Consider the following 27,814-nt stretch of genomic DNA (forward strand, 5'->3'; position numbering starts at 1 on the left):
TCGCGAGCCAAGTGCCTCCAGAGAGTCCGGTTCCAGGTCCAGAGGCTGGCGCGCTGGGGATCCCCACAAGGGGGCGGAGGGAAACCCAGGAGGCCCGCGGGAGGAGGCGCGGCTAGCGGCTGGGCGCGCGCAGCTTGAGCGCACTCGCGGCGTCTCCGCTCCGGGCAGACAGTGGGGAGCGGGGCTGAAGAGACCCCCTCTGTTTCTCCGAAGTTTCGGGCGATTCCTTCTGCCCGGAGACCCGCCTCCCGGCGGCGTGCTCCCCACGAGGGGGCCTTCTGCGCCGCCCCCTCCCTCCCCCTGGCACCGCACGGCCGAAGGATCGCGCACGGGGCTCCCTCCCCAGCTCAGTCTCCTCCCCACGCGCCCCCTCTCCGCCGCGCCGGCCAGCGCGGGCTGCGTCCCCGGCACTGCCCCCCGCCCGCTTCCGAGCCTGAGCCGCCGCGCCGCCGCAGGCTGCGGGAGCTGCGCCGCCCGTGCTCCCGGCGCGCTCCGGCCCCGCTCGGCCCCGGCTCCCCGCTCCCCGCGCGCGGACCATGGAGTGAGGGAGCGGGCGGTCCCGCGACGCGCTCCCGCAGCCGGCGAGGCCGGAGCCAGCCCGGGTGGCCTCGCCAGCCCGCGGAGTTGGCCAGCGGCGGGCCCTCCTCCCGCCGGTCCTTCCCCGCTCCTCCTCCTCCTCGGCCGCCGCCGCCCCCGCCTCCCGGCCGCCCCCGCCGCCCCCGCCGCGCCGCCGCCCGAGGCCGAGCGCGGACGCCGAGCGTGGGAGCCATGGCGCGCGAGGAAGAGAGGGACCCCGAGCGCCGGGAGGCGGCGGCGCGGGCCAGCGGCGAGGAGGAGGAGGAGGAGGGCGAGGAGGGACTGAGCGACAGCGACGACGAGGACGAAGACGACGAGCCCGGCAGCGGCAGGGAAGAGGAAGAGGAGGCGGCGGCGGCCAGGCGGGAGCGCAGCGAGGACGCGCGGCTGCAGCGCGCAGGGGTGCCTCCCGCCGCCGTCCCCGCCGCGGCCGCCCGCGACAGGAGCGGCCGCCGCCAGCCGAGGCCCCCGCCGGGGCCGCTGCCTTGCCGCCCGAGGATGCCGTCGCCCGACGACGAGGACCGCGAGCGTCGCCGGAGCCGCCGGAGGGACCTTCTGCTGAGCCAGCTCTGCTTCCTGGCCTTGGTGGCGCTGCTGCTCTGGTCGCTGTCGAGCATGCAAGAGCATAATGGTGAGTGCTCGCGGCTCGCCCCGAGTGGGCGCTGCGGCTCCGGCAGCTCGGGGCTCCCGGGCCGGGCGCGGGGCGAGCAGGCTGGCCGGCAGGAAGGGGTGCCGGGCACGAGGACTCCCCCTGCCTCTCGGAGGGGCTCGGGAGGAGGGGGCCCTGGAGGCCAGGATCGCGCAGTGGAGTCGCGGCCGGCACGCGGGGGCGCCTGGCTGGCCCTGGGGACCCTTACCTGTGCCTCTTGGCTCTCTGTCCTTCTTACCCACCGGCAGGAGGGACTGGTGGCGGAGGGGGTGGGGGCTGTTCCCCTAAAGAAGTCCCCCAAGGCCAGCAATGAAGTTGTCCCGGTACGATTTGGTACCTGTGCAGGTAACCACCTGTACACCTTCGGCTTGTTGAGGGCATGAAGGGGTCTGGTTGACTGGTGAAACACATAATTTCCCAGTGTTCCCCATACGGAACAGGCGGTCTGGACCAGGCAGAAAGCTCCGTACCCGCTTTTCTAGAACAGGTGCCGGGAACTCCGGGGAGGAAAAGTGTTGGCCGCCTGGCTAGGGTTTAGGAATGGACTTGTTCTCTTTCACTGACCACTCACTGGGAAGACTGATCCCTTCTGGGCACTTGCAGCTCTGGAAGAAATGATTTAGATTGTGCTGCCCCGTCACGCTGCATTCTGCTCTCATGGTGCCCTGCAGTGGGTCTGCCCTTTCCCCACAACTTTTGTCTTATTTGTCCTTGGCCTTTCTTGAGCTGAAATAGACCTTGTGGAGAAATGTGCTCAGAACAGTTGTCCACTGAAAACAGTTTGGACCCTGGGGGGCAGCTGTCTAAATAACGGAGGGAAAGACTTGGAAGAAAAAGAATGTTGTAAAAACGGTTTTATATCCCAGCAGTTCAAGTGGCATGGTTCGTGGGAAAACAGCCGTAAAAATGGTTGTGAGAAAAAGAAAAAGCCGTTACAAGTATGTGCCTTGGTGTTAAGAAAGATGTAGCTCTAATACAAGGCGTTATGAAGTGCAGCACAAAAGCACTTTGATAGTGATGGTGAAGGATGGCATCGGTTAAAAAGGGGATGTCCCCCAGATTGGCTGGTCTCGTGCTTTGTGGGGAAAGCAGGTGGTCCCTCTTGGTTCAAGTCTTAGCAGACCTCTTGACAGACTTCATCTTATATGGTAATATGAGCGAGTCGGTCCCGGTCTTCAGTGGAGCCGTTGGGACTCCAGAGCTCTCTCCTTTTCTCTTGAATCCCAGATTATCTGGTGAAGGGGAGTGTGCCAGGGAGGGAAGCTGGACTTCTCTTAAAGGGCAGTGTCGGACCTGCCAAAAGCAGTGACTGACTGATTCTCTCGAAGAGGGTTTTCATTAACCCCCTTTTAATCTTGCTGATTTTTGTGAGTGCAAAGCCAGTCTGTACTTGATGCCACCTTTGGTAAGGGCTCTTCTAAGTCAATTACGTGCCGGCCATGTTTCCTGCATGCTGGGGCTCTGGGAGTTCTAGAGTGCCCATCACTTCCAGGATGTAAGGGGCATTTTTCTGGATGGCCAGTGTGGCCCATAGAGTTAAGTCCATCGATGGCTGGGGGCCACCTGGGGCTCTGGGAAAGCCGGGGTGTTCAGGAGGAAGGGGGTGGAAGACACTCTGCAAACTAGAAACCTGGTGACTAAAATGTCATTTTGAAATGGTTTCCCTAGCAGTGACATTTCTTTTCAGGTGCCACCAACTCCGACTTTGTTCCATAGCACAGCCCTTTCCCTGGTCTCTTCCCTTGATCTCTGTCCTCCCATATTCTCTCTCTCTTTCTCTCTCCTTCCATAAATGCAAGCTTTCAGAAGACCCCCACCTCAGCAACTGAAGATCACCGTGAAAATCCAGCAGTGTGAAGGGGGATGCCATCCAGCCCCCAAATGGCACGCCAGTTGTAATTCTGTCTCGAATCACCTTTTCTTCAAGTAGATACTCATGATTTCATTACGTGATACCTTGCTGATTCACAGCCAGGCCCAGGTGTTTGTGTGTGTGTGTGTGTGTGTGTGTGTGTGTGTGTGTGTGTGTGTGTTTTAGATCATATTTAAGATATTAATGTGTGTGAATCTGCAAGTGGTTATTTAGCTTGGGGGGGTTGTCCTTTGGCATACTTAAGCTTTAGAATACTGACTTTTTACCCTGGAAACTTGGGTGCTAACTCTACTTAAGTGTCTTTTCAGTATGGATAAAAAGTGTGGAGTTTGGCCTTGTTTCAAAGACCCTGTGTCTGCGAGAGGCTGAGTGATTCACTTAAGGTCACACAGCAATTGAGGAGTAGAGGGAGGACCCAACCCAAGGTGGCCTGACTCTTTGATCCCACCTCTGTTTCCTGGTATTCATGCCACCATCTGGGTGCAGCTTTGTAATATTTATATAATCACATGGGGGGTACCTTCCTAATGATCCAAGGAGAATATAGTTTTTAATTTACCTTGAAAACCACACCGTGATTAAAATGTAACTTCTCAGAGGCCTGTTTTCTTAACACATATCGATTTTTCTTTTTTTATAAAAAAGACTGTTCTTTTACCAAACCAAAATAGGGATGTGTGGCAGTTGTGTTATATAGTGTTGTGTAACACTTCGATGGTGTGGAACCTGAGCTCCCTTTCCTGACATCTAACCAAACTCCAGTATTGACTCCTTTCTGCTGAGATGGGATGCAAGCATTATTAAATACAAGTCGGGGAAGGGTTACTGCTGGAATCAACAAAAATGTGAATCCTCACAATAACCAGAGCAGGAGTAACAACTGGTGGATGGGCTTGTAAGCGCCAAGCACTGAGCTCAGTATGCTTTATGTGCATTGCCTCATTCAGTAGCTGCACACCATCTTCGCAGACGCTTGAGCTTTCAGCGGTAGAGGAAGCAAGGGCTTCCTCTTCAGGAAGGGAAACAAGGGCTCTTCAGTCCTAGCTAGGGCTCTATGGTTGCTGATAAAGATCATGTTTTTTTTTTTTTTTTAATTAAAAAAATAATTTATTTATTTAATTTACATCCAAGTTAGTTAGCTTATAGCGCAACAATGATTTCAGGAGTAGATTCCTTAATGCCCCTTACCTATTTAGCCCATCCCCTTTTCCCCCCCACCCTGCTTCCCACCACAACCCCTCTATTTGTTCTCCATATTTAAGAGTCTCTTCTGTTTTGTCTCCCTCCCTGTTTTTCTATTATTTTTGCCTCCATTCCCTTATGTTCATCTGTTTTGTATCTTAAAGATGACATTTTTGATCTGTTTTCAAAGCCAATTGAAGTAAGGTGTCAGATTGGCTAAATGAGGGTTTTCTTTTCTTTTTCTTGTTTCTGCAGTGAGAATGGATTACTTTTGCATGTTTTGAGTGGTCTGAAAATGTTTAGTTTTTCTTTGAAGTGAGGAACCTGGTCATCTTTTTCCAGAAGTGGTACGAATAAAGCCCAGAGGTTCTAGCTTAGGAGTGATGATAAACATCCCCTCTAGAAAGTTCCTAGGTAGGTGAATAATGAATAAGAAAAAAAATATGTAATATATATAGCTCAAAGTTTACATATATATTCTGGCCCAGTTACTGTTTCTAATAATGGATCTCCTCAAAACGTAGTGGTGTAGAACTACTGTTTTATGTTTTTGCTCATGGATACTTTGGGTCAGGAGTTTGGACAGGGTGTTCTGGGATGGCTTATCTCTGCTCCACGTCTGGGGCTCAGCTGGAAAGATTGAAAGGCTGGGTGACTTGACAGCTGGGTCTGCAGTCATCTGGAGGCAACATCACTCCCGTGTCTGGGGTTGAGGCCAGCTGTTGGCTGGGCTCTCAGCTGGGCATTTACCCAGAACACCTATGTATGGCCTCTCCATATGGCTTCTCCATGTGCCTTAGTTTGAACTCCCTCAGAACACAGCAGTTGGGTTCCAAGAGGATAAAGTGGACGTACACAGCATTTATGTCTTAGCCTCAGAAGTCATGTGGTATGACTTCCACTGTTTTCTTTTGGCCAAGGCATTGGCAGTTGTCATCCTAAGTTCAAAAAGGGGGGACATAGATGTCACCACTTACTCAGTGGAGGAGTGTCAGGTTATATTGTAAGGAGAGCAGGTGGGCATGTATATTGTGGCTATCTTTGGAAAACCAGGGATCCAAGGGATAATAACTTAGAGACACAGACATTTCCCAAGGAGGTAAATGGTGAATGATAAATATACACATATTTGAAATACCTTCCAATCATGAAAACATGGCAGCCCGTCTTAAGTTAGGTGTGGGGTCCACAGGTGGTATCTGAAAAGAGGGCTGTGTGGGTACTTGAACTGCACATTTCAGTTGCCAAGCTGAGAGCCTATCTTTAGCTTTGCGACCTCCCAGTCCTCAGAGGACAATGGCCACGACCTCTCAATCTCTCGTGTGGTTTACAGGGACGCCTTGCTGGATTCTTCTGCCTGGATATCCTCCCTTCCTGCCCTCCCTTCCATGCTTCACTACACTGGTCTTTCTAATGCTCCTCAAAAGGGTGACATTTCTTCTGGCCCCAGACCTGTCACACATGCCAGTTCCACATTTATCAATCACAGCTCGTTCATCTTTCACTTCTGGGCCTAAGATCTACCCAACCAGACTAGGTCCTCCCATTTTGCTCCTTGAGCTATTTTCTCTTCATAGCATTTATCACAGTTGCCAATTATGTATTTGTTTGGTTGTGATTTGAGTAACCTGTCCTCTTCACCACATTCTAATAAGCTCCAGGAGATCAGGGGCCCTCTGACCTTTGCTCACCTTTGTCATCTGCATCAACTGCCCTTAGTAGATGCTCAAAAGACACTTGTTAAGTAAAGAAGCTGTTTTGATTTCTGAACTACAGTACCTGTAATAACTAGCAACTGCATGTCAGGAGCTCAGTTACTGGCATGCGTTTTAATCTCACGATTTAGGATTCTTCCCCCCCTCCCCCATCCATCAAAGTCAGTGTTGTTACCCATTTTTCATGGGCTAACACGGAGCCACACAAGGTGAGTGCCTTGCTTTGTGTCACTTCATTAAGTGGCAGGATTTGATCCCAAGCCCACTTGTATCCAAGCTGCATGCCCCTGCATTGCCTAGCTCCAGCTGAGGAGGACGCGAATAGAAAATGGGAATCACACTGCCTTTTTCAGTCGACTGGGGAGAGTAAAGGAGTAACAGAAGGTTGCTTTCATAGAAGCAGTATTTTAGAAACACATCGCTTTTCAACCTTTTCTATTTTCTGCCTAAACATATATAGATGTGTCTCTCCTGGCTTTTCTTAGCTGCTCATCAACCCAGATTTTTCTCAAAGATTTCCTTTACTTGCAAGCCTTGAATCCTTGTGGGAAGATTTTTTTTAATACCCTGGAGGGTTGGCAAAGCCAAAAGAATTGCAAAACCAGCCATTTGCTGAGAATTCCAGGGCTTGGTGGAAGTTGGCTGATAGGACAGGATTTTGGCAACTCTCTTTTTCCTCAAGGAGATTACTTTTCCTTGAGCTAAATATATGTTTTTGGAGGGAATAATAGTACAGTGACTCTTGTATTGGGGAGACTGAGGTACAGAAAGTTCATAAGATGTCCTTGAAGTCACATAGCAAATGAGTGGTACTTCCAGAAGGTAATTCAAGTTTTTCTGCTCTTTTCCTGCCCTCAGTTTCTGAAGGGCTTGTTTGGCAATGACTTTTGTTTGTCTTTGCAACAGTTTGAAACATGGTTTTATCCTGTAGGGTTTGAGAATTTGACGTATTAAGGGATACAGTGTAAGAAGGTTTTCTCTAGTGAAACGTGGTGCCATCCAGGCAGTTTTAATCACAGAGTTGTGAGTTTTAAGACATGGAAGATATCTTCCAGACTCTCTCCTGTGGCTGCAGGTGCACCAGTCCTGTCCTCATTCTCATCCCTGGGGGCTTCACCTCCCTTACCAGTTTTCCCACTCCCACCTTTGTAAGTGGTCCCTTGTGAAACAGTCTTCAGTGGCACCTCTTGAATGAGTTTCTGCCTGGACTCCACTGGTGTAAGACCCAAGGACCTCCATTCATTCATCCAGTTAATATTTGGCAGGCTTTTTACTAGTTGTTGGGGTGACAGCAGTGTCTGAGATGGATACTCAGAATATTGTCCTCATGGTGGCTTAGACTTTAGTGGGAAGAGAGGCGTCGAACAGCTAATTTTCAAGAATTATAGGCGAGGCGAATGAGAGAGACAGCATGGCGTGAGGAGGTGTTGGTAGTAAGGAGAAGCTGGAACCTGGAAAATCAAAGGAATTAGGTTGGTAATGAATGGGGAACAAAAAACAAATGTATAAAAATTGGGTAAAAGATACTGACAGGCAGTTGACAAAGCAGTTGTAAATGACCAGTAGATACCAGTAAAAATCCTCAACCTCAATAATAATCAGGGAAATCTCATTTTAAAAATGATGAAATACATTTTTAAATATCAGGTTGGCAAAAATGAAAATGCAGGATAATGTCAAGTATTAACACAGGTGCAGGAGAGATAGCTTATCTCATTTACTGCAGGTGAGGGTATAAATTGGGTCCCCAAACATGGTGGGGAACTGCAAGGTGATAAGGTTTTAGGCACAGACCCCAAATGAAACCTTGGCTAATAAAATTTTTTTTTTACTGTTTGTTTATTTTTGAGAGACAGAGAGACAGAGCACAGGCGGGGAAGGAACAGAGAGAGAGGGAGACACAGAATCTGAAGCAGGCTCCAGGCTCTGAGCTGTCAACACAGAGCCCGACACAGGACTTGAACCCATAAACCGTGAGATCATGACCTGAGCTGAAGTCAGATGCTTAATCGACAGCACCCCTGTTTCCCCAACCTTGCCTAACTTTTAACGAGATGTATATATGGGGAATTGTGAATTTGAATGGCAGTGCATAGACATTTGACACTTGGATAGAAGCTGAGCTTTCCCAAGGGGAACTGGGTGGGCTCAGGTGGTTAAGCATCCACCTCTTGATTTAGGCTCAGGTCATGATCTCAAGGTTTGTGGGTTTGAGTCCCACGTTGGGCTCTGCACAGAGCCTGCTTGGGATTCTCTCTTCTCTCTCTTTCCCTCCCTTGCTCACATGCTCGCTCTCTCTCTCTCTCTCTCTCTCTCCAAAAATAAACATTAAAAAAAAAAAAAAACAAAACTCAACTTTTCCTGGACACATCTGTGATCGAGGAGCAGTCATGACCCTTTGAACTCTAGACTTCAAACATTGGAAGGTACGGTGAATAGGCCTTTGATATTTCTGGAGGTATTCAAACCAATACAAATTGCTTATCTAAATCATGAAATCTAGCCATTATTTCTTGTCCATCACTCTTCATTTCTAGGAGAATGAGAACAATTAAAGTCTGCTTCTCTGTTGACCTAGTTCAGAGGAATTTCACATTTGCAACTTTGTGTTTTTCTCTTCATGACTCCCTCTCTGCTTCTGCATTGTTTGACCTCAGCAAAAGTCATTTTCACTTGAGTGACAAACTGTGCGCTCTGAACCCACAGGGAACAGGAAGTAACAAGCACATTTCTTGGGTAGGGTTTTGATGTAAGAACAAAGTGGGTGATGGGAAGCATGGGTGACCAGGAGAAAGGGAGTGCTGAAGGTTAACGTTGCTGAGTCAATAGCACCATCTTTAAGAAGGAACATTCACTTTTGGACATTTTGACTTTGATTACTGGTAGGACATCTGGGTGGAATATAGCTGATTGTCAAAAGTCAAGATCATAAGCAGTTGCTACAGATAAGTACCTGGGAAATAGTATGCATGAGGGTGAAAATTGTATCTTTGCTTGGCTCCTGGGTTTCCGTCTTCTCTGCACCTTGTAATCATGAGGGAACTTTCAACTTTACTTATGTCTGGGTCTAACCCTCCCCCCCACCCCCCACTCCCTGCAGAGATTCTGACATAATGTTCCTGGGTATAGCTTGGGTATTGGTATTTTTTTTTTTTTTTAAGGGAAGCAGATGGCTCTAGTGTGCAGCTAAGACTAGGCAACTCTGGATAGAGCAGTGGTCAGTATTTATCACAGCCATGTCAGTGCTCTTTGTACCCGAGCTATGAAGCATGCTGGGCTTAATTTTTCTGTCCTAAATGTGAATGAGTATTTGCTTAGTTTTCTAAGCCTTCACCACTAATTGAAGCCCAAACTTTCCTCCGGTTGCCCTCACCTTCTTTGCCTATGTACACTGCCGTTAGATATTCTATCCAGTTCTCTTTTTTCAGAAGTCCTTCTCAGATTGTTCCAGCTTGGTCTAGTCTGGATAGGTTGCTTGTTAAATCTGCTGCCCAGCTGTCATCTTGAGATCTGCCTATAGCTTCATACTGCCCATGACTCCCCCCCCCCCTCCCCAACCCCCAGCTCTCCCTGTGTTGCAAGGAACCTGTATGCATTTCCTGCCCTGCTTGGTTTATCCCTTCACCTGTGGTACACGTTTCTGGGGATCACACACTCCAGGTGCCTCCTAAGACAGAGTGTGGAAACAAGAAAACAAAGGTTTGAGACATCGTAGATTTGAAAATAGGTTTGAAAATACATTAATTCGAGTCTCACACTTTGAAGATAGTTTGGCTGGAGGGGGAATTTATGTTGGAACTCAGTTTCCCCAGTTTTGAAGGCATTGCTCTTAAGGGTTACCCCTGAGAAGTCTGATGCTGTTCTAGTTCTTTTGTATGTTACCTGTTTCCTCCTGTCTCCCCCAAAAGCATGGGTGCTCTTTGTTCCTAATGTTCAGGCATATCAGTTAAATGGCTGGGGTGGTTCTGTTTTCATGTATTGTACTGGGAACTCACCTGGTTCTTTTCATCTGGAGGCTCATGTCCTTCAGATCTGGGAACTTGTGTGCATTCCTCCAACCCAAGCTCTCTCCCCTCTCTGGATTGTCTGTTACTGGGGTGTTTGACTTCCAAGATTGATATTCTGATTTTCTGATCTCTTCTCTCCCATTTTTCCCTCATCCTCCTGCTCTAATTTCTATAGGTTGCTGAACCACATCTTCTAGTTCTACTGAGGATTTCATTTCTGCTGTTGTATTTTTAGTTCCAAGAGCTCTTTTTCTCCCTCCTCTGAGAGTTATTTTTAGTAACATCCTGTTCTGCTTCATCAATACAGCATCATTGCTTATATCCTAAAGTGTGTGAATAGTAAGTAGTCTTTGGAATTTCCTTTTCTGTATGTGGACTTGGTTTTTTCCAGGTTGCTGTTGTCTTTCCACTTTGTTTTTCATATTATGTGCTTTCTTTAAAAGTTAAGTGATCCTTTGTGTGTACTCATATTTAAGAGAGGCTACTGAAATGATGATTGGAAACTGCAAAGAGGAGGGTCTGTTGACTGTTTCTCTGTAAGGTGATCCAACTGGGCCATGTCACCGGGCAGTGCTCCATGTCTCCAGTTCTGGATCTTTATCAGGGGGTGGTTGGGTTTCTCAGAGAGGGGTTGCCCCATGTCCTGTCTGGAGGGAGAACCAGTAGGAATCCAGTGGGAGAGGAAGTGGGGGCTAGGGGGTGTTGTTCAGCAGAAACATTCTCCTAGACTCAGTGAGTTGTCCTGAGGCAGTTATAAGTATGATGGAGCTGAACAATTTATTTTGATGCAATGCAGTTTATTTCAGGCTCCCTTCCTCCTGCCCTCCTCCCCTCCCTTCCTGCCTTCCTCCTTTATCTCTTTAGCTCTCATATACATGAAACTGGTAAGAGTTGTTGCCCCCTGATGGGGCTTATGCTCAGGGTAGGGGGAAAGAAGGCATAGTCTTCATCATCTCCTTTCCTTTAACTGAGATTTTTATTGAGATAGTTGTGGATTCATATGCAGTTGTAAGGAATAATGCAGAGAGATCCCTAGTACATTTCCCCCAGTTTCCTTCAATGGTAACATTTTGCAAAACTCTAGTATAATACCATAACCAGAGAAGTACCATTGATAACAAGCCACCAACCTTATTCAGATTCCCGAGCTTCATTTGTGCTCATGTGCGTGCATGTGTATATGTGTATCTGTTTAAGTGTAGGTAGTGTTTGTATGTGTATATGTATGTGTAGAGCATATGTGTGCAGTATGTGTGTGTGTGTGCATTCAGTATGTGTGTGTGTCGTGTGTACACGTATGTATGTGTAGTGTATGTAGTGAATTCAGCATGTGTGTGCCTGTAGTGTGTATGTGCATGCATGTGTGTGTAGTATTTGTTCATGTGTGTATAGTATTGTGTGTGTGTAGTGTGTGTTAGAGGTGTGTGTATGTTTTATACAGCTTTCTCACTTGTGTTGGTTGCTGTAACCACCACAATCAGAATATTGCACAGATCCACCATCATGAGGATAACTTGTGTTGCCCTGTCCTAACCACACACGGCCTGTGTATCTTTTTATTCAGAAACAACAGTCAAAGTAAGTAACTTCTGTCACCTACTCCAAAAATAAAGGTAAAAAAATTGTAGCTTCTAGAATTAAAGGAAATTCCACCACCAGCAGTGTTGCTCTGCACCGAAAGCTGCTTGTGAGGTGGGGGTGGGGAGAGGAGTGTGAAGTCCGTCAACATTCGCGATACTGGGGGCATGGAGACCTTTCTCAGTCGTCAGGTTCACTCCTAATCAGGGATGGCAGCCATATCTAAGTGCTGGGTGAAGGCTGCATGTGGCTGGTGACCAGTTTCTCTGGTGGATGATGTTTCCTGTCATTTGCACAGCATTGCTGGATGAATTCTCTGTGGAAAGTTTTTTCAAGTTGCTTGTTCATTCAGGCAGTTTGGCTAAGCTTTCTGCAATGAGATTTTCACCAGTATCTGTTTCTTAGGGTATTAGAGATAGAGATCTTGGGGGCTATTGTCTCTTAACATCTGAGAATTACTGCTGGGGGTGGAGCCCAGTTTTCTGACTCTTTGCTTAGTAAATACTTAAGGAAAAAGCAGAAAATTAAGGCTAGAAATGGATTTAATGTAGATGGACTCAGTGAAATTATTTCAAAATCTGAAATGTTCCTGAAGTGCTAAAATCTTGTTGGGAATTATTTGGCATTTAGCGTGGTCACTAAATGGGGAAAATTAGGGAATGTCGGGGGAGGGGGCGGCTACTTCTTGTAGCAAATAAAATATTTTGGGGGGGATTTTTTTTTTTTTTGGAAATACGGGCTCTTAGGACAGTCTTAACTTGCTTCAGGAGAGAGTTAACATCGCTGGTTTACTTTCCACCTGGGGAGTCACCTCATATAACCATGGCAATGATTAGTTGTTTCAAAAATGAGTAACCATGAATTTTTTCCTGTTGGGGTTTTTGAGTTTACAAGATTTCAACTTTTTTCATACCTGGTGTTACAATTCTAGTCTGTGATCTGGACACCACTTCCAAACAAAGCAAAGTTTCCTAGGACCTTAACACCCTAGGCTTTGAAAACCCGATGATAATCACCTTCTTAGTAGGATTTCATAATGTGGTTATTTGAAATCACAAATGTTTGCTGGGTTAAGTGCAAAAAGAAAAACTATTGCACCTACTTTCGATAAATCTGGACATGAAGGCAGGTCAATTCCAGTATTTTCCAACATTGTGGTATATTTCCTCCCTCATATATTACAAAATTGATTGAATACTATATATAATATCTTGGATACCGCTTTTGAATTAAAAAATTAATATACATTCAAATCGCCATGATGCAGAACAAAAATATCAGCCCCCCAAAACTTTGTCAAACCAACCCTTTGCAGTTATACCCTTCTTCATCCCTATTGTTTGACCTCTGTTACCATTGGTTTTGTCTTTTTGAGAATGTCAAACAAATGGAATCCTACAGGATGAAATATTTTGACACTGACTTCTTTCACTCAGCAGAATGCCTCTCAGATTCATTACACTGTTGCATGTGTGGGTAGGTCCATTCCCTTTCATGGCTGAGTAGTGTTCCATTAAACCAGATGTACAACAGCTTGTTTATCCATTTACCTGTTGATATTTGGGTTGTTTTAGTTTTGTTGATTATGAATAGAGCTGCTGTAAACGTTCAGATCCCAGGGTGGGGTTTTTTTTTTTAAATTTTTTATTTCTTTTTCTCACTTTATCATACTGGCTGAGACTTTCAGTACAATGTTGAGTTTGAGTGGACATCCTTGCCTTGTCCCTGATCTTAAGGGGAAAGCCTTCAGTCCTTTAAGTATGATGTTTACTGTAGGGCTTTCATGTCCTTTGTCAAGTTAAGGAAGTTCCCTTCTAGTTACAATTTGTTGAGAATTCTTATCAGAGATGGGTATTGAAGTTTATCAGGTGCTTTTCTGCATCAGGTGATATGATGCTATGTTTTTTATTCTTTAGACAGTTAATATGGTGAATTACATGGATTGATTTTTTGACTACAGATTCAAAAAATGTATATACCCTGGAGAAGCCCCACTTGATCATGGTGTGTTTTTTCTTTCATATTTCTGGATTTGAATTGGTCCTGTTTTATTGAGGACTTTCACACCTGTGATCACCCAGAGTGTTGGTCATAGGTTTATTGTACTATCTTTGTCTGGTTTTGCTGGCCCCATGAAATGAATTAGGAAACATTATTCCCCTTTCCTACATTTCCTGGAAGAGATTGTGTAGAATTGGTAGATTCTGCTCTTTAACTTATCATAAACATTTCTCTATAGCATCAAACTTAAGATATTATTTTCACTGTCTGCATAAGCATAGTATTAAACATCACAAAAATTTTCTTAGTATTATAGCAAGTGATGTTTATTGAACACTTTGCATGCTTGAGGCACTGTTTAAGTGTTTTTCCCTGTATTGAATCCTTTAATCTGCATGATATCCAATGGAGTGGGTACCATTATGATCTCCACTTTACATGCAAAGAAAAATAAGACAGTGTGTAAATAACTTGCCCAAAATTTCTATGTGGCTAAGTAGTATATGAATTCAGGCTGTCTGATTCCAGACCCCATGGCCTTAACTATTACATTTTATCCTGTGGTTATATTACAGTTTACTTTTTCATACCTCCATTTGGGATATTTAGGTATTTTCTATATCCTCACTGTGATCATTGTTCTTGTACTCAAGTCCTTGATAATTGATGGCAATTTCTTTAAGCTGGTTTCCTAGAAGTAAGTGCCATGTCAGTGTCAAAGTGCATGCCTATTGTAAAGGCTAACATCCTGCTATGTAATTTTCCAGGAATTTGAAGAAATTAAAAATTCCAACAGCAGTGTTTGAGAGTACTCAATTCAGTGTTCTCTGCCAGAATGGAATATTATGATTATTTTACATATTTTAAATTCAGTTTGCAGAGAGATGGTATCTTACTGCTTTATTTTGTGTTTTCTTCATACTGGTGAAACTGAATGTTTAAAATGTTTATTGACTTTTTATTTCTTGTGAGAAAAACTTATTCATGTCTCTTCTCCATTTTTTTCTAATGGGATAACTATTTTTCTTAATGATTTGTAAAACTCTTTATATATTCCATAAATACGTTTTTAATCCTATGTCAGTTTTGTTGTTTTTTTTTTTTGGCATACAGAAGATTTTCATTTTTATCTAGCTAAAACTGTATTTCTTTTTTTCTTGTCTTTTTTCATTGTTTTATTCTTCGATCCAGGATCTCAAGTGTGTACATAAAACCTTGGTTTGTGAGCATAATTTGTTCTGGAAACATGCTTGTAGTTCAAAGCACTTGTAAATCAAAGCAAATTTCAAGAACCATTGGCTCAGTTGTGATCATATGACATTTGTCATCACGTACTACTTGTATTGCAAGACATCGCTCCTTTAGCAAGTTAAAATTTATTAGAAATGTTGGCTCGTCTTTCAGAACACTCGCAGAACAAGTTACTCCCAATCCAAGGTTTTACTGTATTTATTCCACATAATCCTTTATGTCTTTTTCCTCATATTATGGTTTAGTTTAAAAAAAATTAACTCTATTTCATTTGGAAGGTATCAGAACTAAGATGAAGATTTCACTTAAACTGATGAACAGATTTAATAGTTAAATTGTTTATTGAATAATCTTTCCTTTACCTAGACATTTGTGGTCTGACCTTTATTCCATGCTTGTTCTCTTATGTACCAGAAGAGTTTTTGTGATGTGTATTTTGTTCTATTTACTCATTAATTACTTGTTGTAGTTCATTAGCGTATTTATTAACGATAGGGCAAGACTCCTCTCCTCTTGTTTTGGGGAAAAAATCATTTGCTATTATCACTTGTTTATCCTTCCAGGTGAACTTTAAAATCTCTGTTGAATTTTGCTCAAATGCCTCTGGGTTTTGACAAATCTATAAATAATTTGTGGAAAAATGGCATTTTACAACATTGATTATTTTCATTCAGAATGTGCTTCATTTGATCAAGACTTTAAAACAAATCTGCCCAGATTCATAATTATTTCCCTCTTTCTTACATTTCTTTGTGAAAATTATTCTGTTATTATTTATTGTGGCTGTTGTTTCATTCTTTATATATTCTCTTAAAATATGTACTCTTTGTAATTAATTCTGTTCTTTATTTTTCATTCTTAAGTTTTAAACTACATACGTATTAATAAACACAAATTGGTTTATTAATGACCATTGGTTTATTAATTACAATTAATAACCAAAATAATACCTTATATTTTCCAATATTTTTCTGTTAAAGGGAATTTTAATTTAATTTTGTTTTTTTATGATAAAGCCCTCAACAAAGTAGGTTTATTTATTTTTTCTTTTTTGGTTAAGTTTTTAATTCCAGTTAGTTAACATACAGCGTTATTAGTTTTAGGTGTAAAATATAGTGATTCCACACTTCCATACATCACCTGGTGCTCATCACAACAGGTGCACTTGGAAGGATTTTTTTTTTAAGTTTATTTATTTATAATCTCTATACCCATCATGGGGCTCGAACTCATGACCGTAAGATCAAGAGTTGCATGCTCTACCAACTGAGCCAGCTAGGCACCCCTAGAGGGAATTTTATGTATGTATGTATGTATGTATGTATGTATGTATTTATAAACTAGCAATTGTTTTTATGTTTACTTATTTTGAGAGCAAGTGAGCATATAAGCAGGGGAGGGGCAGAGAGAGAGAGAGGGAGAGAGAGAATCCCAAGCAGGCTCTGTGCTGTCCTGACATAGCAGGGGGGCGGTGTGGCACGGGGGCGGGAGGGGGGGTTGCTGGGTCTCTCTTGGAATGGGAATGTCATGACCGGAGCTGAAATCAAGGGTCAGATGCTTAAACGACTGAGCCACCTCGGCACCCCCTAGAGGGAATTTTTAGGTTCATGCTGTAGTTGGGTAGTTATTTACTGTTGGCTCTTGGTTATGTTAGTTGCTTTTCATTATGTTGTGGATGTTTCCTCATCTCTCTCATTTTCAAATAAGTTTCTTTTTCTTAAATCAGCCATGGATGTTGTATGTGGTTAGATGCCTTATCAACATTTGTTGAAGCCTTTAGTATAATGTGATGTAAATAAATATCCACAGGAAGCTGCTCCTGAGGCAAACCCCAGATAGCCACGACAATTTTTCTTTTTTCTTTTTTAATAGGATATTGGATCTGATTTTTCTATACTCTTTATAGAATTTTTGTTTTTGTATTCTTTTTTTTTAACATTTATTTATTTTGAGAGAGGGAAAGAGATGTGTTTGTGCATGAATGGGGAAGGGGCAGAGAGAAAGGGAGAGACAAAATCCCAAGTAGGCTCTGCCCTGTCAGCACAGAGGCCAATGAAGGGCTCCATCTCATAACTGCAAGATCATGACCTGAGCAGAAATCAAATCAAGAGTCAGATGCTTAACTGACTGAGCCACCCCAGCGCCCCTGCTTTTGTATTCTTGACAGACATTGACCTATAACTTCTTTGCCAGGTTTTAGTGCTAGCATTACACTAACTTTACAAAACAAATTGATGATTTCCATGTTCTTCTATGTTCTAGAGAATTTTATGAAGCATGGGGATGGTCTGTTAAGTTTAAAATTTGAAAGGACATTTATATAGTACTGCCTGGCCTTTACCTGGCCTGTAGCAAATCTTAAAAGTAATTTTGGAGACACTTTTCAATTTCTGCCACCGCTACGTTCCATGTAGGTAATTTGTTTTCTTAGAATTTGTTTTCTTTTCTCTATTTCATTATTTTTAAACTGAACCAAATTCTGCATTGCATTTTAAAATTTTAACTTGTTTTGTAATTGTGATTATGTAACATTTTCTGATTACTAACGTATGTGTTTCTCTTTTCCTTGATCAAATCTGACTGTATTTGGTTTATTATTTTTGGAAGATCCATATCATGTGTATCTTTATCAATTTTCCTTTCCCCCCTGTTTTCTGAATCAGTTATGGCTTTAATAGTTCCTTGACAGTCTTCTCTTAATTCCTTTGTATTCTAATACCTTGAATTAATTGCTTTATATATTTTTATTCCTTCTTGCTAATGGTGCATTTGCCTTTGAGGGCAGCTTTAGACTCGCCTTGTAAGTTCCAAAGTGGCAAGTAGTCATTATTGTTCTTTTTAAATAGTCTTGTCATTGTAGTTTTTTTTTTCCTGCAGTTATTTAGGAGAGTGATTTTTAATTTCCAAGTTGTCAGGATGAGTTTTAGGTGTATATTTTTATTATTTTTAAATTTTTATTATTTTTAATTTTTAGTTTTGAGAGAGAGAGAGTGCAAGCGCAGGCACACAAGTGAAGGAGGACAGAGAGATGGAGATGGAGACACAGAATCCAAAACAGGCTCCAGGCTCTGAGCTGTCAGCCCAGCGCCCGATGCAGAGCTTAAACCCACAAGCTGTGAGATCATGACCTGAGCCAAAGTCAGATGCTTAACTGACTGAGCCACCCAGGTGCTCCTAGGTGTATATTTTTAAATACCAAATTCTAATTTTGTTTGTCTAGAGAATATGACCTTTGAGTGTGGTTTTTCATTTGTTTTGGTCATTTTTTTTAGAACATGAACTGTTCGTAATTGGATAGCCATTTGTCTGTCTTTCATGTCTGTCATCTTCTCATTTCATCATTTCCCTCTTTTGGTCATTTCCTCTTCATTCTGCAAGAGTCTTTTTTTTCATTCTGCAAGAGTCTTGAATTTTTTTTTCTTTCTCCTGAATGGTTTGATTTTTAGCACTTTGGGTCTGCTTGACTGTCTTTTATTCCACTTAGGTTTTGTTTGTGCATTTCTGACTTTTTAACCATTTCATATTTTGTGCATCTCCATATTAGCTAGCTTCTATTGTAATATTAGCTTTTTTGTTCATTTTTAATTTTCTGTCATATAACTCATATTTCTTTACATGCCCTTGATATTAAAAAATAGATTATCTCTGAAATTTACTTCTACTTCCTTTGATAAATTATTTTTAGAATGTAGTATTCTTTTTTTTTATGTTGCAGAGAATTTTCAGGGTTTTTTTTTTGTTACCCACCTTTGAAGGAGAAGATCCAGGCCCCGTGTGTGCCTTTCAGTGGACTTTCCTGTCTCTCCCAAGCATTCGCCTTGTCACATTGTGTTAGGTTACTGTTAGCATATCTTCAGCTGAAGATCTGGTTGTTGTTTGTTCATGGTCTTGGCCAGATTCTCTTTGTTTATGTTGACTTTTTAAGGGTGACTCAGCTTGCTTGAGAGGAGATCTCCTGGTAGTTTGAATATTTAGATGGAGCTTTATTTATATAATTTCACTCAATTGATAGTTCTTCCATCTAGAGACAGTGCATTAAAATCCAACACCCTCATTTGTATATGTCCACGGTTCTGTCTCTTCTCTTTTTTGTTATTTTGTAGAAGGCAGTATTCCCCCATCTACCCACTCTTTCCCTGGTTGAGTTATACTTCCAGGAACTGGGGTTTCTGTGTGGATGGATATAGAGAGACATTCATAGGGTAGGGAAACCCTTGAAAGCAGCTCCTTTCAGCAGCATGGTTCTGAGATAGGGTTTCACACCTGGGGATCAGTGTGTTCTCCAGCTACCCACCTGTCACACTCCATTATTATGTTTCAGGGGCTCATCCATACTCAGCATCTTTTTTATGTGTTTCTGTATTTCTTTCAGTGGGCATATAGGAAAGAGTAAATCACATACTATTGACTGATTACCCTAGTATCCCAGAATGCCTGTTCAGATTTCAGCTTGAAATTTTTAGTTTGTTACAAAGAAGAAGAAATTTAATTCATGGATAGAGGGATTCAAGAACAGCTACATCTGTCTAATATTAAGCAGCTTATCAGTGTGTTTTCCATGTTCATACCTCTTTCATGTATTTTATCTCAATTATCCCACAGAACGATGGATTAGATGTTATTATCCTCTTTGGGTTAAAGTGACTTGCTCAGTGCCACATAGGTAGACAGTGGTAGTTTCCACTGTGCTAAGCATCTTTGAGGAACATTTCCTGTCAGGGAGTTCAACAGAAGCTATCCCAGTGTGGTAGGCAGAATAACGTCCCCCTCCCTGTCAAAGATGCCCATCTCCTAATCCCAGGATCCTGGGAATCCATGGTACTATATGACATGGGGGAATTAAGTTTGTTAATCAGATGACTTTGAGAGTATCCTGGATAATCCAGGTGGGCTCTTTGTAATCACAGGAGTCCTAGTAAGTGAAAGAAGGAGGCAGGAGGGACAGAGTCAGGGACAGTGGGGACAGAAGCAGAGATGGGGGTGGTACACTTACTGGCTTTGAAGATGAAAGGGGCCAATGAGCCAAGGAACATGGGCAGTTGCTAGGAGCTGGGAAAGGCCAGGAATGGGATTCTCCTGTGGAGTCTCCAGAAGGAACACAGCCCTGCTGACACTTTGAATTTAGCCCACTGACACCCCTCCCTATTGGAGTTCTCACTTCTAGAACTATAAGATTTTGGTCTGTTTTAAAGCCACTAGGATGGTGGGACTCTATTGCTGCAGCATTAGGAAACTAATACACTTCACGCATCAGACTTTGTGGTCTGACACCAAGAAGCAGAAACTGGAAGTCCTGGAGTGATCCATCACACAGATGTTTACGTGGGCAGTTACTATGTCATCGTTTGATAGACTGTACATTTATTTTCTCACTGTGCTGCCGCTACCCTCCTGAGGAGAATGTCAGCTCTCTGGAGCAGGAGCTTCGTCTGTTGTGTTCTCCACCTTATGCCCAGAGCCTAGTTTGCAGGAAAAATTCAATAAATATTTGTTAAATTATTCCTTTTTGCCCAGATGACACTGTACCAACTGAATGGAGTCTCAGATGTGTCCTTGATGGAATACTGCCAACTCTATAAGTAATAACAAAAATAAAAAGAAGAAACCGAGTTAAAATTATGCCATCCCCAAAGATCAAATATTAATTTTTCATGTTTTTTCGAGTGTTTAGTTATATGCATAATTTTTTTTAGAGTTAGCGAATACTCCTCACACACTCTCATATGATCCTCTCATAAAATAAGATAGATGGTGGTCATAAAGTAAATACAGTATTGTATATTATATTTTTGACTTATTTTTTAATGTTTTATTTATTTTGAGAGCAAGAGAGTGTGCGTGCGAGTGGGGGAGGGGCAGAAAGAGACTGAGAGAGAGAATCCCAAGCAGGCTGTGGCTGTCAGCACAGAGCACCACACGGGACTGGGACCCATGAACTGTGAGATCATGACCTAAGCTGAAATCAAGAGTCAGATGCTTAACCAACTGAGCCACCCAGGCACTCCTACATTTTTGACTTATGATGTTCCGTATTACATTTTTGTTACTTAACATATTTGAAATAATGATAACTCAGTTTTTTCAATAATTACCGTTTCACAGGCTGATTGGCATTCCACCGAGTATATAGGATATTCCATTAAATGTATAGAATATACATTTAACACATACATATGTGTATATATGTATTCTATATATTTAAATGTATAGAATATACATGTATATTTTAGAGATTGAGAGTGCAAGTGGGGGAGAGGGATTGGGGTGGGGGGGGAGAGAGAGAGAGATAGAAAGGGAGAATCTTAAGCAGGCTCCATGCTTAGCATGGAGCCCAGTGTGGGGCTCGATCCCACAACCCTGAGATCATGACCTGAGCTGAAATGAAGAGTCGGATATTCAACCGACTGAGCCACCCAAGCATACCTAATGTGTGTATGTGTATGTATATATAAATATATGTGTGTATATGTATATTTGTTTATTGTTGGTTATCTAAAATATTATGGGTTATTTAAAATATTTGGTTACTACTAATTAAACACCCTAATGCGTGAGTCTGTTACTCAGTCTGTCACTGTACTCTCTAGTCATTATTGTGTTTGTAGTAATCCAGTAGGTCCGGTAGAGCTTTTGACAATGTCTGTGGAGTTATGAGGCTTCCACGTGTTTCTGTATAGAGCTCTGTCCACTAGGTTCCCTAACTTAGAGTATACTGAATAGGTTTTAAATTTTTAAAGGCATATCCTGAGGCAGTCTCTGCCTGGTATCAAGTGTCCCCACTTTATCTCATCAACCTCAGATTGCACTTCTATGTGAAATTGTTCCTCAGAAATCCCCAGAACCTCTATAACAACTGGAGGCAAACAGAGTGTTAATGGGACAGTGATGGCAAAGAAATACCAGCTTGGAAAACACATCAAGACAGTTATGAGAATCAGGCAAAGTCATTTCCTTAAAATATATCCTGTGATGACCTTCCCTTTCTTAAGTAGATATTTTTTCTTTCCTCTCTTCTTTTCTTGACAGTTGTTTTGGTTTTCCTACATGCTGCTTGTTCTTCTGGTAACAAAATAAAAAGGAAAAGAGGAAAAAAAAAGTTAACCATTGACTCAGTTTTACAATAGCAGTGGAACACCCAGGAGTGGGGGAGGGGATCTCTCCACACTCCCTTTGGTTATACAAGTCAGCAGTATTAACTGAATTACAAACAACAGCTCCGAGCCTGGGAGGATAAGGATGTCCACTCTGAGGCAGATCTGGACAGTTGTTTTGCCTAAGATGGCAAGAACATCATCTTTCAGTCTCGAGCCAAGACACCATAAATGGGCAGATCTTGTCCTGCCTGGGAAAGGATGCTCCTGGGGGTTTCCGGGTGCCATAGTATCTCTTGAAAGCCCTTTCATCCCAGTGTTTGCTTTATCAGTGTCTTCTGAGTCTGTTGGGAAGTAGGGTAGGGAGGAAAGTAGGAGGAAGGGGAGATAAGAGAAATGCTTGCTTGGGATCACTGTCTTCCGATGAACCTTCTGACTGTCTGCGCAGAATGAGGGTTTATTTTAGGAGACACCAGGAATGAAATATTTTATGTTGATATTTTGCAGGGCTGATCTGTATTGTTCCGCCATGAAGGAGAGTAAAATTTCACGATCCCATCCGGTATCTTTATAGTTTCTGCCATTAAGACATTCATGGATATGAAACTCAGCTCATCTTGTCCCTAACAGGAGTACTGGACAGTGAGTCTGGAGCCCAGGGTTCTAAATCCACTTCTGTAACTAACCTGCATGTTCATGTTTGTTCTCAGTTTCCTCGTCTGTAAACTATGAGTATTTGCGCTACATTGTCTTTACATTGGAAAACACTAAAAATCTCACATTTTATCATGAATTTTAAATTGGTAGCCTGGAATATGTGAGAAATACACTTCCTTCTAAGGCTAATTTACAGCCAGAGCAATATCGTTTTGCTTCTGAGCATGCCCTGAATCATTATTCATTTTTATTTCATAGAATTACTCTTATAAATGTGATTTTCTGTTGGTTTCACAGAGCCATTGAAATTGTACCGCTCGATGGATTTCTTCTGCATGTCATAAATTTTTGCTTGTAGTAGAAGCCAGTAGTGATCAAAGCAAGATCCTTGGATTGGTTATCAGTATTGCCTGCCACCTCCTGTGAGCTTGCTAGACATGTACTGTCATGGGCCCCACCCATGCCTCCTGAATCAGAATCTTTGGGGGATGGCAGCCAGGAAACTTTGTTCTCTTATTGCATGTGAGAAAGGTTGAGAAGCATCTATAAGCCATGGCAGGAGACAGGTGCTTTGGTTTTTCCCTGTGTGTGTGAACATACTCCAAAGTATGCTCCTTGAGTGACTGTCCTTCCAACAGACCTGATGAGCTTTATTTGAAATGCCAAGATAGGGACCCTTCTGTGGGTCCCTTCTAGAAGCTGGGGTTGCTCTGTTGAGAGTCTGAGGATGTTGAGAGGGAAATGCAGAGGCTTTTGGGGTAGGAAGAAGGATGCCCTTTACTTATGGGATGGCATCCATTCCCCTTCCTACCCCAGGCTTACCTTCACATGTGAGGTGCCTTAAAAAGAGCTGTGGGAGGAAGGGGACACCAGCTCTGGCTGGCAGGATTGGGATGCAGCACACACCAAACATGGCTCATGTATTCACCTTTTTATATTCATTGTTATTACCCAAGTAATCCATGGGTTACTTCCTTCTTGAGAAAAGTTAAGACATCACAGATAATGCTAATGTCCTCTTTGAGCATCCTGCCTCTATCCCCAATGTTTACAGCTCTGTCCAGGAGCCACTGGTGTGGCTTATCTTGCTTATTCTTATTCAACAATGTATATTGGAGATTGATCCACCTCATTCTTTTCAATGCCACAATGGTATTCCAGGATATCCTGTGTACCCTCAGATGCCCTTCCTTTTTTTTTTTTTTCAAAAAAATTTTTTTTAGCTTTTATTTATTTTTGAGAGACAGAGAGGGCGAGCAGGGGAGGGGCAGAGAGAGAGGGAGACAGGTATCTGAAGCAGGCTCCAGGCTCTGAACTGTTAGCACAGAGCCCAACATGGGAGCTCGAACTCAAAAGCTGCGAGATCATGATCTGAGTCAAAGTCAGACGCTTAACTGACTGAGCTAGCTAGGTGTCCCCCAGATGCACTTCTTACCCCTTCCCTGCCCTTCTTTTATCACAGGGAGTTACTTTCCCCAGCTTCATTGCCCTCTGACTTCCGGGCAGTTTGGCCAACAGGGAGTACAGGATGGGGAGAGAAAGAAGGCGTCTCCTTCCCCTTCTCTTTCTTCCTCTTCTCTTCCCCTCCCCCCTGCTTCAGGCAGCCTCTCTGTGGCTGCATTCATGCTGGAAGCCCCTCCTTTTCATGGCCTGGCTCCCGAGCTCTAGTAACACCCCCCTTTCCCATTGCCGTTCCCATCCTAGGGATGCTGACAACTGCCTGCCTTTGCTAATCTCTGGGTTGCCTCACCAGCCCTTTGAAGCCGCTAACTGTGTTGTTACCTATACAGCCTGTGTTACCCTGTACTATGTCCTCTCCATTTGAAATACCCGTGTGCTTGTTTTCCTCACTGTGTCATTCGCATGGATATATCAGAGATGATTTTGCTTTTTAGCTCTTCCCACTGTGTTGGACATTTGAGTTGTTTTTATTGTTTTTCACATCACAGAGAGTGCTGGAGTTGAACATTCTTATACACAGCTCCCGTGCCTGGGATCACATCAGTTATTTACCTTTTTACATTGAAATCTGTATGGGTCCGCTCTGGATCTCAGGTGTTCTCCATGTCCCTGCAGTACAGAGTGAATTTGCTGTGCAGAGGGGAGCTTACTAACTAACTGTTGAATGAATGAATGAATGAATGACTATCCGTATGTAGATCTAGGAGAAAGCATTGCTTTCTGAAATACCCTCCAGGCATTTTGCTTCTGTTCATGGCCTGTTCACCTGCTACAGAGCACAGGTTATTTTGGGGCTGATCCAGACTCCAGACCAGCGTGGATGTCTAGGAGCAGTGTTGTGGCTGGTGTGAAATGAGTGCTACAGAAAAAAGTCCCCAGTTTCCTTATGACAGGGCTTAGGAAACCCAGTGTCTGCTGTGACTTGGGAGAGTGTTGTGACTTTGAGGGTGGGGGTAGGTGCTGATAAGGAGTGATGTGGGTTAGGAGGACAGAATAACTCGAGGGAAGCAAGCAGCTCATGCCCACAGATGCTTGGGGTCTACATCGCTCCCTAGAGAGGCAGAAGGTGGGCCTGTGTTTCATTGTGTGCTTCTTTGCTCCACCCCTACAATGTTTGTAGATGAGAAAAAAACCCTCAAAATGAGCATCAAGGGCCATATTGGAAGGCCAGCAGATGTGACAGAAGACCCATAGACAGACAGGGATGTGTGTGTGGAAAAGGAGGGAGAGAGGGTCCCTTGGGGATGGTGGACATTTATAGCTCACTGTCTTTGGGTTTATAAACGTTTTTTCTTTTTTAACAGTTGAGCTGGTAGAGTTTCCCCTCTTCTTCCCCAGGCTGCCGTTCCCCAGGGAACTGCCCAGACTTCAGACACTTCTAAATCCTGCAATTAACTTTAAAAAAATAAGATTAGTTCTGTTTTATAGTGCTTGGCCTATAAATGACGGTAATGAGGAGTCAGGGCCATACAATGACCATTTGATGAACTCCATCCTCATAAACACATTTGGCAGGGATCACATTGTGCTCCCCTTTCAGGAGGATCCTTTACATTGTGAGTTTAGAGACCCTCCCGGCTTCAGGAGCTGCGGTTGCTCATTTGTTTTCCTTTCTTCCCAACACAGAGTTCGTTCTGCAGTGGAAGGACATGGTGTGGTGCTGGGACCTGAAGTGCCCTCTGTCGCCAGCCTGGCATCGTGGGTTAGGGTTTGGCGGTGGACGGAGTTTCAGGATTTGGTTACCCAGCAGCACTGTCTGCCCTTCTCCTGCCTTCGCCCACTTTGCTGTCTGCGGGTCATCCTGGAAAGGAGTTTGTGAGAAACTACCTTATGGGGAGTCCTGGCATGGGGTCCCTTTAAAGTCACGGGAACCTGTGCTCTCTGGGATTCAGTATCTGCTCATGTCTGCACAAGCTTAGCTTGGCTCCAGGCTCTGCGAGGCATCTGAAAACCAGTGGGGCCAGGCTGGAATTCAGGGTGCAGATTCGGTCCTGCACACATCCTCCTTGTTTGGTACCCTGACCTCTCTGGTCCCGTGTCGTGTCAGTACACATGCATTGTAGTTTGAATGAGATGTTGACGTCTTGAGCATCCGTGTGTGGCCGGATTCAGTCAGATTGTGATTAGCCCCCGGTGAGAGGAAAATTGGTAGAGTGGAGAGATGGGAGTCACACAGCTCTCCCACGGGTCTCTGATTTTGTCCCCTTCTCACTAAATACCACCCCCAACGTTCTCTCACAGCCTCACCTTGCCATCTTTTTTCTTTTATTAAAAATTTTTTTTCATGACTTTATTTTACTTTATGTTTTTAATATAATTTATTGTCAAATTGGTTTCCTTACAACACCCAGTGCTCATCCGGACAAGTGCCCTCCTCAGCGTCTACCACCTACTTTCCCCTCTCTCCCACCCCCTAAATGTTTATTTTGAGAGAGAGAGAGAGGGAGGGAGGAAGGATGGGAGGGAGGGAGAGCGAATCCTAAGCAGGTTCTTTGCTATCGGCATAGAGCCTGACATAAGGCTTGAACTCATGAATCGTGAGATCATGACCTGAGCTAAAATCAAGAGTGGGACACTTAACCAACTGAGCCACGCAGACAGTCCTCCCTCCCCACCCCCACCCCCCACCCCCCGCCTTCTGAAGTAAGTGGGAGCCTGCATCTTGCTTGTATTGATTGACTTCCAGAGCCTGAGCCTCTCTGATGTTTTCCTGCTGCCTTTTCTATTTTCAACCCAAATAGGAAATGACCAGGATGGTTTCAGTGCAGAGAGATAGGATTCATGTTGTTACTTCTAAAACTCATTTGGAAGTTTAATGTATATGTGTACATACACACACACACATACAGAGAAAAGTGGATCTGTCACAAGTGTATCACAGTTCATAGCTCGATGAATTTTCACAAACAAACAGCACCTGTCAGATCAAGAGCAGAGCAGGGCCTGCACCCCTGAAGCCCCTTTGTGGTCCTTTCTAGTTACCGTCTCCAAGATTGACCACTATCCCAACTTCTGACAGCATGGATTAATTTTGCCTGTTGTTGTGTGTTACTTCAGTGTAACCTGTGTACATACTCTTTTGCTGAATATATGCATGTGAGATCCATCTACATAATTTAATTTTTTTTTTAAATTTTAAATAGAGGGAGAGAATGTGAGCAGGGAAGGGGCAGAGAGAAAGAGAATCTTCAGCAGGCTTCATGCTGACTGTGGAGCCCCACGCGGGGCTTGGTCCCACGACACTGGGATCATGATCTGAACCGAAATCAAGAGTCGGATGTTCAACCCACTCAGCCACCCAGGTGCCCCACCCCCCCATCTATATCATTTTAACTAGTTGTAGATTCGTCACTATTGTTGCCATTTCATATTTATTGTGAAATTATTGGATATTTGAGTAATTCTTAGTGTTTGTCTGTTATGAATCCTCCTGTTCAGAGCATTCTCATACATGCCTTTCCATGATCATGTGTGCACATTTGGGTTAGGTCTGTACCCTAGTGTGGAGTCACTGGGTCTTGGGAATGTGCCTACGTTCGGCTCTTCCAGATCCTAATGAATAGTTTTCCACAGTGGATGTATCTATGTGAAGTATAACTTGGATTTTAAAGCAAAATAGGTAATTGAATTTGAATTTCATGGTCACATTTGGTTGGATTGAAAGGTTTCTTGGGCAAGCCATAGCCAAGAGAGTCCAAACCTTTGGGATAGAGAAGTTGTACCGTGGCAGCCTCACCCCTGCTTGGCGTTGGGTCCCTGCAGCAGGCAAGAGG

General features: G+C 43.6%; 1 protein-coding gene across 4 annotated transcripts in view; it reads left to right on the plus strand.

The window, feature by feature from the left end:
• Positions 1–727: 727 nt before the first annotated feature.
• SLC24A3 (solute carrier family 24 member 3) overlaps positions 728–27,814 on the plus strand; it is a 500,862-nt gene continuing 473,775 nt past the window's right edge. For all 4 annotated transcript variants that reach the window (XM_042931727.1, XM_042931724.1, XM_042931726.1 and 1 more), the window contains exon 1: positions 728–1,207. In XM_042931727.1, coding sequence (XP_042787661.1) covers positions 769–1,207 — 439 coding nt within the window. In that variant the 5' untranslated portion in view covers positions 728–768. The remainder of the gene's footprint in view (positions 1,208–27,814) is intronic.

Source organism: Panthera leo, chromosome A3, assembly GCF_018350215.1.
Source record: "Panthera leo isolate Ple1 chromosome A3, P.leo_Ple1_pat1.1, whole genome shotgun sequence".
Taxonomy (NCBI): Eukaryota; Metazoa; Chordata; class Mammalia; order Carnivora; family Felidae; genus Panthera; species Panthera leo.